Source organism: Syngnathus acus, chromosome 15 (genome assembly GCF_901709675.1).
Source record: "Syngnathus acus chromosome 15, fSynAcu1.2, whole genome shotgun sequence".
In the NCBI taxonomy this organism is placed as follows: Eukaryota; Metazoa; Chordata; class Actinopteri; order Syngnathiformes; family Syngnathidae; genus Syngnathus; species Syngnathus acus.
The window spans coordinates 3,329,807-3,342,031 of NC_051100.1; the positions used below are offsets into that span (position 1 = coordinate 3,329,807).

At 40.0% G+C, this 12,225-nt stretch overlaps 2 protein-coding genes across 4 annotated transcripts in view; one reads left to right on the forward strand and one right to left on the reverse strand.

Moving 5' to 3' along the window:
• Positions 1-7,181, reverse strand: part of myofl (myoferlin like) — a 16,112-nt gene extending 8,931 nt beyond the window's left edge. The window contains 21 exon segments of the mRNA XM_037272557.1: positions 16-140; positions 342-519; positions 610-723; positions 810-934; positions 1,027-1,062; positions 1,854-1,936; positions 2,009-2,052; positions 2,112-2,180; positions 2,246-2,349; positions 2,432-2,558; positions 2,695-2,810; positions 2,887-2,917; positions 3,160-3,210; positions 3,290-3,352; positions 3,423-3,551; positions 3,650-3,819; positions 4,027-4,102; positions 4,486-4,594; positions 6,257-6,348; positions 6,454-6,509; positions 7,022-7,181. Coding sequence (XP_037128452.1) covers positions 16-140; positions 342-519; positions 610-723; positions 810-934; positions 1,027-1,062; positions 1,854-1,936; positions 2,009-2,052; positions 2,112-2,180; positions 2,246-2,349; positions 2,432-2,558; positions 2,695-2,810; positions 2,887-2,917; positions 3,160-3,210; positions 3,290-3,352; positions 3,423-3,551; positions 3,650-3,819; positions 4,027-4,102; positions 4,486-4,594; positions 6,257-6,348; positions 6,454-6,509; positions 7,022-7,109 — 1,986 coding nt within the window. The 5' untranslated portion in view covers positions 7,110-7,181.
• Positions 7,182-7,803: 622 nt separating this feature from the next.
• LOC119135016 (centrosomal protein of 55 kDa-like) lies at positions 7,804-11,099 on the forward strand. 3 transcript variants are annotated; one of them, XM_037272265.1, is made up of 9 exons: positions 7,804-7,988; positions 8,324-8,360; positions 9,139-9,201; positions 9,400-9,550; positions 9,631-9,757; positions 9,985-10,132; positions 10,196-10,270; positions 10,438-10,560; positions 10,772-11,099. In XM_037272265.1, exons 1-9 carry the CDS (start codon positions 7,822-7,824, stop codon positions 10,964-10,966), a joined length of 1,086 nt encoding a protein of 361 aa, XP_037128160.1. In that variant the 5' UTR covers positions 7,804-7,821; the 3' UTR covers positions 10,967-11,099. The 3 variants fall into 3 exon arrangements, with proteins under 3 accessions (XP_037128160.1, XP_037128161.1, XP_037128162.1); XM_037272266.1 differs by having other exon boundaries at positions 7,809-7,988; positions 9,634-9,757; positions 10,772-11,097; XM_037272267.1 differs by lacking the exon at positions 7,804-7,988 and having other exon boundaries at positions 8,191-8,360.
• The last annotated feature ends 1,126 nt before the right edge of the window (positions 11,100-12,225 follow it).

Sequence of the window (12,225 nt, forward strand, 5' to 3'; positions counted from 1 at the left end):
GAGCCTTAATCTTACGAGTCTTTCCGCAACAGAGAGAAGAATGTTGACGGCGTCCAAACGGTGGCTGATATCTTCCCAGGAGGAAGTCAGCGTTACCACGGGTTTTGTGTCCGCCCAGGGCAAGTAGTAATAGTGGTTACCTGAGGGCAGACAAAATTATTTTGGGTTAATCAGAGGCACTTAAAACCGGTGACTGCTGACTCTTTGTAGCACGAGACTCAATGTGATTAGTTGATTTTAAACATTGTTGCATCCCCAGTTATAAGAGGGTGTGCACACTTCTGCAACCGCCTGATCTCACGTGTTTATTGCTATTTTTGACATAACTCTGACGTTCGTACCGTCAAACACAGCAAAGCCGTACTGGGTGGTGGATGCCAGAGGCTTGCAGGTGGAGTCCAGCTTGTTGCCGTAGTTTCCCATGCTGACCTCGAACTGGATGGGCTCGCCCGGCTCTTGAAGCATGCAGGCACTGTGGAACACGGCGCAGAGGGAGAACTTCCTCCTACGCTGGTATTTCTGCACAAGATAGCGACGCAGAAAATCCAAAGATCTCAAGGCGTACACGAAATTAAATTCTGCGTACGTTATCTGATTAAATGATCAAACCTGTGCCACCAGGACGTCATCACTGGAAATATCGTCTATGTTCTTATCCACCTTTCCGTCCAGCAGAGTGGACAGCTCGACAAGGAGCCTACCCCTGTAGGCGACGCCTTCGCCCTGCGAGTGCAATCAAATTCCATGCAGACTTTCAAATGAAAGCTCATCAAAACATCCCACGCGGCGAGATTGCTATGTTCTATTACCTTGCCAAGGTTAAGTTCCTCGTACGGGTCAGGGAGTCCCGTAAACTCCCTTGGGCTGCCATACAAGTTGACATAACAAGGTCCAAATGTTGGCAGGAAACCAGACTCGCTTGTTGCAGTGATTGCTGCAATGAGCACACACGCACAAAAAACAAATACGTACACACGAAGAAACATCGAAAAGCCGAGGTCTTAAAATTGGTCCTTTCTTACGTACATTCAGATGGACTGTTGCAACGTTCACCTTGTGTGTCTGTTTGAAAATGAAACAAGACATTTAACAACTCTAATAAATTTTGAATTATTTTCTTTCTTTTTTTTTTACTGTTATGTCTGTTTCACAATATGTTATTACCACCACCAAGTTAGCCACGTCTTCAGGCGGGTGTGTTTGAACAAGATGAAATCAAAAGTAATAGACCGATTTCCATGGAGAAGTCAGACAGGGAAGATGTGGATAAAGATAAACATCTAATTCTAACACACACAGCCTTTTGGGTAATTCGGCAACACACGCACACGCAAAGAGGTTTTTGAGATGAAGAGTCAAAATCTTTTTGAACCGCTCCCACAATTTCTTACGTACATTCAGACATGCTGTTGCAAAGGTCACCTTCTGTGTCTGTTTGGGAATGAAACAAGACATTAAATAACTCTAATCAAATTTAAATACAATTATGATTAGTTGGCGTAGTAATAGATTTAATTTTCTAGCATTTTCTTCTGTAAATGAAATTAAAATAAATTAAACTTCCATATTTTATTTTTGTATTTATAATTTTAATCATAATGTATAGCGTTTTGCTAATTTCATATATAATATTTACATTGACCTATAAATATGTAATATGTATTAAAATAATATTATTATTATTGGATGCATAATTTAAAACTAAAATGCAGTTAATAATGTATTATAATCCACATTTTAATTTGATATTATTTGATGATTGTGCTTTTTTCCTATTTTTTATGTTGTACTATTTTTATCTTTTAATGTATTTGTTTGGTTTTTTTTATAGGAAAAGAGACGAACAATCTTACCTTCAAGCTCTCTGCCAGCGGAGGAGATCTTGCTGAGGTTCAAGTATGTTGTTCCGATGGCGTCGTCCTTGCTGACTCGATCCCTGCGGAGAGCGCGTTGGCACGTCAAGCAACAGCTGCCGTGTTACAGCGTGGGAAATGTTCTCACTTCTTACCAGTCAAACATGGTCAACTTGATGCGTTCACACATGGACGGGAACTACGGAGGACAATGGAGGTGATTAAAGATGGTCCACGACATGACGCTACATTCCGTACCTTGACTTGGAGGTGGATGACTTGATTCCATTCAGGATTTGCATTTTTCTCCATGATTCTGGTGCACAGCTAAAAGGACCAAAATCCAAATTATTTTCTTGCCAAAGCGAGGGGAAACAAAACTTTTGTCTTACCTTTTTTCCAGCAAAGCTGACCTCCAAATATGGATCCACCAAGTTCTTCCTGTCTCCATCCCCGCCAAAGACTTGCTTTACCGTCTGAACAAATGCATCATCCACTAAGGGGGGAAAAAAAAAGTACAGTTCTGAAACAGATTTAATTTAAGACACTGCAAAGTACGTACTTGGCAGTTTACATACTTTGCGGCATGTCCTCTGCACGGAACACTTTGAGGCTGAGCGTGGCCCATCGCATTGTGACCCCTGCCGGCACCAGAAGATTACTTTCGACGTCATCCTGATCCTCGCTCAGCTCTCTCTTCTCAGTCTGCATGGCAGGAATAATTTCAGTGCAGTCATTTAGAATGCTAAAGTTGACAACCTCTAATGCCACAAAATAATTAATTGACATAAATTATACTTCAGCAATCCAAATTTATTTAATTTGGGTGATATACACGCACCGGCGGCTCTTCCCCAGTCACCACCACGATAATGCTGACTTTCACGTAACCTTTGGCGCCTGAGCTGGAATCATCGGGGTCACTCAGCAGCAACCATTTCCTCAGAATGGCATGACCTGAACATAGTGTTCTATTTACACATTGTATACACAGAAAGACAAAAAAAAAAACATTTTAGGGGCGGGGACTCACCTGGTTCATCGTAGATGAAGCCAACATCCAGCTGGGGAAGAAAGAGATTTAATGCCACTTTTAATAAAAATAATTTTGAAGACTGCATACATTTAAAAGGTACGTTGACTTGTAAAGGTGAAATAAATTTTTAACACTTTTTTTTAGCTGTTCGTTCAAAACAAATAAGTACATAAAATAAATATAAAAAGTAAAAATATAATAAATAAAACAAATAAATAAATTTAAAAGAATATGCAAAGGCCACGAGGAAAAAAATTCTAATTGCAATACCTTAAACTCGCCCATTAGACTGTCAGCTCTAAGGGAGAAGGAATCATAAACCTTTGAAAAAGCAATTTCATTCATGTTAGTCTGTCATTTGTCAAACGTGCTGTAATTGTAATAACAAAAACGTACACACCCTTAGACTGATGCTCTCATCCAACAGCTCTGAAGGGAGCATGTTGACATTGTAGAAAAATATCTAAAGGAGAGGCAGAAAAAAAAAAGGACGATGAATACAGTCAAACAAATGCTGTCAACAACGTCAATACCTCATCGAAGAAGGGGTTATTGCCACTTCTTATTCGCGTCCGATGCGTCTGGCCGCATACGTTCACCTTCACCACCGGCTTGACATTGTTGCCGGGCAGCTGTCGGCCCTCGATGACCCGAATACGAATCTGGACAAAGAATCATTTAAGCAGATTTTATTTATTTTTTTAAGTTACATTGAGTTGGAGTTCCGAAATATGTTTTAATTTACACTCCAAGACAATACCTGGAAATCCTGGGGCTTATTAGCCAGGGCTCTGTGCTTTTTGCGACCAATGCGGAGCGGCTTGTGGCTCGCTTTCACGGGTTGGACAGGTGTGCCCGGACCCGCCGGGCTTCCCGCATGATCTCCTACGTCGACGTCGGCATCGCCCTCGTCAGCCTCCTCGTAGGCCGCTGAGGTCCACAGTGGAATGAATGAGATCCAAAACAATACAAATTCTGCTATTGCAAATATTTCACTGCCTAGTTTTAAATGAAAAATTAAAAAATGGTATTAATGCAGTTGAAATCAAAAGTGACATCTTTGTAAAAGCGGAAATGTTGATGCAGTTCTTGTATTGGATCTCATTAGACTGAAGGGAAGCTAACTTTTCTTCCTACCGCTGTCCACGTGAGTCGTGTCGCCATCAGCCGCTTCCCCGGGTGGTTCATAGCCAATGAGCAAATTAATAGTTGCCTGAAAAATAAGAGATAAAATTATTATATTTACCATAATATGCAGAAAGGTTGATGTCACTATAAAGAGCCTTTGGTGTCCACGCTGTCGTGATGGGGTAACTGCACCCCTTTTGTTTTTCTTCACGAGAGGTTGAAAGCGTGCAAAATATTTAAACTTGTGTTTTGGAATGTTCATAAAATTTTGTATGTCTTTAAAGGGCCGGGCCGTGTGACAGCGTGTGAGCGTCTGGGCGTGAGCTGTGACTGACAGCAGCTCCAGCTTAAGTGTGTTCGGTTTACCTATTTGCGGTTCGGCATTCCCGAATTCACCTTTTTGTGGATTTTGTTCTTCATGGAAAAATGGACACGTTTGTTTTTGTTGGTTTTAAAAACATTATTTACCCCAATTGGCTGCTGCTTCTCATTGCTCAAGGGCACATTCTTGGACGGGAGTGATCTCGCGTGGCCACCGGCCAAGTCCCTTAGTGAGATTTTCACAGAGCCTATGAACCTGAAATGCAAGTGAGAAATTCAACATGAATCTTTACAGTTAATCATTTGTTTTTGTGCAAAAAGTGTGCTGGCAAAAGTCAAGCATTGGAGGAACTGTGTGACTAATTGTTCGCAACCATGCGGGGGGGTGGACTGCTTCCACTTCCCCATTCCACTTCTTCACCTTTGTGTGTGGAAATTTAACCACAATGGATTGCAAAATGGGATTTTTTTATTTTGCGAAAAGTTCCAATTTTGCGGAGCTCGGGAGAAATTGCCCGAGCAACAAAACAGTTTTTTAATTTTAGGATGAGCTTTTTGTTAAATTTGTTCGATTTAATTAATTGTTTATGAATGAAATAAATCAACAATGACAAAAAAACAATGGATATTTTCACTATAATTCTAGATTGGTTTTAGTTTTATGAACCGATTACCCAATTTCATTTGTCAATTTCAATTACTGTTTGTTTCATTTCATGAAATGATTTTGTGTATAATATGTAATAACCATTCTTGGACTGATGGAAATTGGCTTGAGAACGGACAAAAGATGGAAATAATTAGAACGCACCACAGGCACGTCATTTTCCATGCCCGTGTGTTTTTTCTCTCTCTCTCTCAACAACTTCAACACATCACACGGGTTATAAAGTCAGTTTCTCTTTGAAAGCAGATGTGAGAACAAATGTGATGTTTTGCATATGAGGTGAATGTGCGGAACCCACAAAAGTTTCCACCATCAACATCTAGCAACAGCTCAGCATTCAGCAAATCACAACTGTGCCAATACGACAAGTCAAGGCAGGCATTCTTCTTGCTCAACCCACCGTCATGCATCCAGAGCGTGTGGTCACGGAAAAATATCCAAGCGCATGGCTGTCACAGACAGACAAAAATTCTTGAATCTTTTTACGATGCCTCACTGGATGGTTTTATACCTTCCCCCCTATCTGCACTGCACAAACCACCAAATTACAGTTTTCTGAAGTAAATAGTGCACGTTTTAAACCGATTGTGACGATGGTGTGGCTTCCTGTGAGTGAGAGGATGTTTATAAAGAGCAGTGAAGTGGCCTTTTAAGGCAACATTCCTTAGCAGCAAAGTGATGAGGGCCACAATGCTTTTTTTTTTTTTACTCGACAAGCCTGAACTTAACACTGATGTTGTAACTCATTAGGAAAAAAAATACAGTCGTTCATGATGACAGCAAGCCTATCATACGTTTGTATACTGCAGTTAAAGTGGCTGTTTCCCGTGTCAACACTTTCATTTTAGTTTTTATAGTGATGGCTATATGTTTTTGGTCAGTGGGTTGCATACATTTTTAGAATTGGCATCACTTGAGGGTGATTGGAATCGTCTGACTTGTGCTGAATTTAAAAGGACTGGGATGAGCTGTTCCAACTGACTGACAATCAAGTATATTGTGTTCACTCCCACAACGGCGCAAAAAGCACAGAGGGCAAGTCAGTGGATTGGATGAAACGGTTTTAAAAAGATTACAAAAAAAGAAAAATCCTGTTTGATGGAATGCAACCACAATATCTGAAGTGATTACACTTGTTTTAATTTGTATTTTTTTGTATTAGGTCCTACGTCTATAAAGATACGCTGCTAATTTCATTTCATTTTTTAAAATGTTTAAAAAGTTTTCGGTAACAACTCAACAATCACGTACTTGTGATGGCCGATAGTTTCATAGTCTTTCACAACCACGTCAATGAATGAAGACGCGTCCAAGGCTAATCCCTTTAAATCAAACTCCAGTCCCTGCAATGAGAAAAAAAGAAAAGGTAGAATTTGGTGGTTTCCTACATGACAAGTCAACAGTTCTTTCACTATGAGTGTCGCACAGCTGGCATGAACTGCACTCACCTCATTCCACACGGGATTTAGCTCACTGTCAACAGCTTTGGTTTTCTTCTTTTCACCTGAAATCACAAAGGTAACCTTGTTGTATAAACAACAGTGACATTGCAGCAATATGTAACTGTAAAAATAACAATAAAAAAAGTATTAAAGATTAAAAGCAAGGATATGGAACTTTTACGTTAAATACAATTGAATTGTACTTGGGAAATTATTCTTTTGTGTACCACTAGAGGGAGCCCACGTCCAAATATAGATACGCATTCCATATTTAGCAAATTACTCATCGAATTACCACAGTGGCCAAATAGGATTTAATAAATTACCTAATCATGGTCACAATGTTCGCTCTGAACTCAAATGCATAAACACCATTAATTTCCAATAATGGTAACTAAAGGCTGATTTTGCAATATCTAATCATTACACAATCCTACATAAACGTCATAAATGCATACAATAAAGGTGTCTATAAGGTCTGCTGAGAAAAAAAAAACACTTTAAAATGTACGATCAAATAATATGTTGTTGAAATACCACCTTCAACTTTGTAAAGTCGTTCATAGTATCTCACCTCTGAATATAACGGAAACAATTGGATCAGGGTTGCCCAGTTTCTTTTTGGGGATCCCGCAGGCAGACTCAACAATTACTCGCAACATGTTTGATAGTTAGTCCAAAATGTATTCTCAGAAAAAGGGGACCATATTCCTTAGTGTCGAGTCAGGGGAGAACTGAAAAAGTGAGGAGAGACGAGTGGCTACAGGAGGAGGAGAAAAAGGAGGAGGGCGACCTCAATTGTGCAACCAATCAAACAATACTTTACTTGAGTATGTATTTTTATTAACTATTATGACAACTAGGTCTGATGTGGGGGAAAAAATGGTTGTTGCGTTAGTTACTTAGTTGTTTTTTTAACTTGGGTACATTTTAGTCTGTACCTTTACTTTTACACGAGGAAAATTAGTACAGTACTTTCTAGTTTTGCTGTTTTTTTTTTACTTTTTAACTGAAGTATCTACTTTTACTTACGTACAGCATGAGCACTGTCACCTCCTCTTCGATAAAATACTACGAAATAATAAAAATAAAAATCAACATACTCCCATTTCCCGTTTTTAAATACATATTTTGCTACGCCTTTACAGCAACTCCAGTTCTTTCGCGCCTCCCAGTGGTAAGGAAACAGTGCTGTGTTCCTTTACCAAGGAAATGTGAATACTTCTGATACTTGACGTGATAAAGTGCACATCAGTCTCCTAATTTCCGTAAGATCCACATGTATAAATGATTTTAGTTACAAATATCACTAAATAGTCTATTTTCATATTCGTGAATGAACTTACTGAATACATGAAGTCTTCAAATTCGAGGATGAAAACCAGACCTCGTATGAAAGTAATATTTCCGATGTTCCCCGAAGGCGTCTTTGTCTTCCAAACCATCCAGCTTTGGGAGCAAACATTACTTTTGTTGAAAATTCTCTCTCTAAAACAGACCGTAGCTCCTCAAAATATTAAATACATCGTATCTTGTAACAGGTAACTTCATTTTTTGTTGTATTACGGGAGCAATACAAGCATATAACCACGTGTGCTTTTTTTGAACGAACACAAGTTTTCGTTTATGCTAACTACGATTTTTTTTTACACGCAGCAAAGTAGTGTTAACATTACATTTTCCGATTATTCTTTGATGTACTCTTGTAAATTATTCAAAAAGCATTAACTATAGTTGTAACGTCAGTTGTACATTGGAAGTGTGCTAAAATGGCGTGCTTATGCTAATTGTAATTAAAACTCATCTTTAATTTCCGCGTATTGATAAAACTCTAAGGCAAATTACTTTTAAAAAAAAATCCAAATTCATTTTGCAGGATTCTGGAAGGAATGGACCCCATGTCTTCTGAACAGGTATAGTCAATAGAAATCAACCTGACAAACTCAATGGGAAAAAATGATTGGCAGTGTCAGACATTGTGTTGTCAATTGTCTCAGATAAGCACTTGTGTCAAATCAGTTTGACCTGCAAAGGCACATGATGTGATCATTGGCCTGCATCGAACAAAACACTCAAGAGGTTCCGTGTATTGATGCATTCTTGCTATTGAATTGATTAACTATCCAGCCAAGTATGTCGACTCATTTTCATGTGGTAACAAACAGCTAATAGCTGTGAGACTGTCCTCCTGTAATGGTGGCCATTACTTCCATATTACAAAAATATCCACATTAAGGTTAATTAGTTGACAAATCTATATTCCCCGTCGCTGTGAATTTGGATGGTTGATTGTCTGACGAGCTCCATTTATTTGTGAATCTGACCTGTTTTACAAAATTGTTTCAAAGTCCGTTCTGCCGGTTTACGCCACTAGATGGCAGTCGCGATTTTAAACCGTTAGTTTCGCATGAGCCAGCAAAAAGACATTACAGAGGAACATGATTGGGGTAGGAAAACCATTAAGTGTTAAAATGGCCCTCTAACTGTGCGTTTTAATCTTACAAAGTATATTTAATATTTTGGAAATACACTGTAACAGTTTGAATATCAATTGTGCTTACGCATACTACCAAATAATAAAGATTCATTTAAAATCTATTCAATATGAGTGAAAGGGGAAAAATGTATGCTGAATGGTTCAATCAAATTTTTATATATAATATATAATAAATGTTTTAATTGCTGTTTTAGGACAACGCTTCAAATGGGCAGTTCTCCAGTGATGTTGCAGAGCTCCAAAAGCGTCTCAAAGATGTCGGTAACATTTTGCTCTAAATCAAGTGTAGGAAACCTAATAATGATAAACATTTTGTCATCTTAATATGATTGCCCAAGGTAGCACTGTAGCCAAGTGCACATATGCACACTCGTTGCTGATTCTTTGTTCCTTTGGGGGCTTATTATTTCCTCGTCTGCCTCGCTGCCTTTCTATTATGTGCTTCTCCAACCAAGGCCTTGGCCGCCAACCAGCAGTGGCTGGCTTACAACCAGCAGCGAGAGGCCTACGTGAGGACAGTCTTGGACAGAATGCTATGGCTGGACAGCCAGCTGGACCAGGCCGTCCGGGCCCAGTTCACGCAGCACAATAAGGAGCATTCAGAGGGTAAGACACAAGGCGGCGTGTTACCAAAGGCACAACAACGAGATTTGTTAAGACGTTTGTGTTTGTGTCCCTGCTCCCAGCAGACGAGAGAATAAGCGAGATGAAGCAGCACTTTGAAAGCCTTCTGGCGATTGGTCAAGACAACCTGGCGATACTGAAGCGGCAGCTCGACGTCACCCTCCAAAACCTGGCAGATGCTAAAAATAGGTTAAATTAATTAAACTAATTAATCATTTAGAATAAAAAGTGGGTTTTTCTTCACATTAGTCAATCACACTGAAACTAATAGATTAAAATCTTATTTTATCCCTCCCTTTTTTTTTTACTGACATCCTTTCCTCCTCCCTCAGTCCTACTTTTCAAATTAAACGACTGAATTAAAATTAGTTTTCCAGCATATTCAGATTCACTGAGATGCGCCTATGATTGCGCAGATATGAGAAAAAAGAGCTGGAGGCAAGTGAGCTCAAGCAGCAACTCGAGCGCTCTTCCGAGGAGAAAGAGCTGGTGAAGGATGAGGTGAGAGCGCTTCAGTGGAGACTGGATGAGGAGAAGGATCGCACCGCCAAATTGGAAGAGCAGGTACACTGGAACCTCGACCAGAGCTATTTGTGCCCAAGTCACTTAAATTGATTGTTGTCTCAGTCTTCTGTCGTTCAGATGTCCATGGTAAAGTGCCACAATGCTAGCCAGGACAAGATCGCTGACCTGGAGCGACAGGTATGACACCTTACATGACATTCTCATTTATTAACACAATCTGATTATGAAAAATCCCTTTACTTGGTATTTGGAAACCAGGAGCTGCGTAATGCCACTCCTATTTGCTTCAAGCTAAGTATGAAAGTAAACCAACAACTTTGCCCACTTTTGTGTCTTGCTTTTAGGTCCATACTTCCTCCCTGGACCTTGAGGACGAGATGGAGAACTGTTCATATTTGAAGACACAGCTGATCAAACTTCTCAATATGCTGCGAAGACGCGACGACCAACTGGCACACTATGAAAAGGTTCGTGACAATGGTTTGACACAAATACTGCAATATGTACAGTCATTACATGCTGGAACGAACTAATGGCATTTCAATTCATCTCAATGGAAAGAACTGATTTGACTTGCACGCAACCTGAGTTTAATCGGCGAACAAAAGACAAAATGGAATCAGGGATGGAACCGAAAGCTTCTAGCTTGTATTTGATATTTCTGATCTCTTTGAACAGAGAAAGCAACAGGAGGAAGACGACAAGGAGGAGGACGACGAGCCCATCTATGAAGAAATGAGACCCTGCGGGTCGTCGTCACCCAATGACGGCAGCTCAGATAAGAGCTCCCTGGAGTGCCCTGTCTGTGGGATCCAGTGTCCTGTCAGGAAGTACCGGCAGATGATGGACCACCTGGAAGTCTGTCTGAACTAAACTAAACCGAAAAACACCGTGAGGTCTCTAATTGTTCACGTTATGAGTTGTTCGCGTTAAAATATGAATTCAAGATCTTCTCGTGTTCTCATGTACGCTTTGATGAATTTAAATAATTAAAAAATGGATTTATGTGACACTGTTGGTTCTCTGCTATTCCTCACACTGATTAGATAAGATGAATAGCTCAAAAGAGCTTTTCTGAGTTAATCCCTTTTCTAAACTATTTAATGCATGATGACCGCTCTACAAGGCAAAGACGTGTGTCATCTGCTAAAACTGCTGTGTGGATTTTTTAAGCATATGCACACAAAAAAGTTACATTTTCACCAAAATACACCCCTGAAAGGCAGCCCCGCCCCTACTTTCTACATAAATTGAAAATAATTCAACCGGCAAGGCCAAGAGCACCACAAGACAAATGATCCTTTCTCATGTTAAAATAGCAATAGTATTTTAATGGACGTTAGCATGTGTCGAGCATGACATGTAAATAAAGTCTATTTTTGAAAATCAGCCCAGTGTTGTCCTGACCGGTTTTCTCATCACACCACAATCATATCCAGTGTTCTCCGTGGAGCTCATAAAAAATGCCATTTGTCTCCTTCTGGGAATTAGTTTTCTCTCCTTCTCTCCTCTACACGCATGCTCATAACATTATTGGTCTCGTCCCCGCTCCTAAAGCATCCCCTAAGTGCTCGTAAAAAAGAAATCCCTGACTGCCTGTGGCTAAAATTGCATTATCGTGATAAACAGATACAGGATATGAAACGTTGTAATCTTATTGGGGGAGACTTAGACGACTAGAGAGATTATCCGGGAACACTGGGTTATTTTTGTTTTGTTTTTCTTAGGATTGAGTTGTATTGCAATTATTGTAAATATTGTAACAAGCGGAGGGTAAGGGGGCGGTTATTGCATGGAGGCACACCAGCTGTCACTATGACAGGGGGCATTCCCCACACCCCATAACACAAGGAACAGTCACGTCTCAAGTCCATTAGTCGCCATGGAAACAATCCATGGAAACTCAAGCAGAAAATGTGAAACATATTTGCAAAACCAGCGACGTGCATTTTCACACCAAACAACAATGATCGATCCCCCCCCCCCCCCCCCCCACGAGTGGAATGACAAGCATTTTCATTTTGATATCAAACAATATCAACGATGAGACTGACTATTCGGATTGATCCACCCACCCACCAGTGGAAATGACATGCATTTTCTCCAGCTGATTCACCACAGAGCTCACACCT

Coding starts and splice junctions, on each gene's coding strand:
- LOC119135016 (XM_037272265.1), top strand. CDS start 7,822: ATGAAAACCAGACCTCGTATGAAAGTAATATTTCCGATGTTCCCCGAA. Junction 9,551..9,630: donor CAATAAGGAGCATTCAGAGG/GTAAGACACAAG, acceptor CCCTGCTCCCAG/CAGACGAGAGAATAAGCGAG. Junction 10,133..10,195: donor CCGCCAAATTGGAAGAGCAG/GTACACTGGAAC, acceptor TTGTTGTCTCAG/TCTTCTGTCGTTCAGATGTC.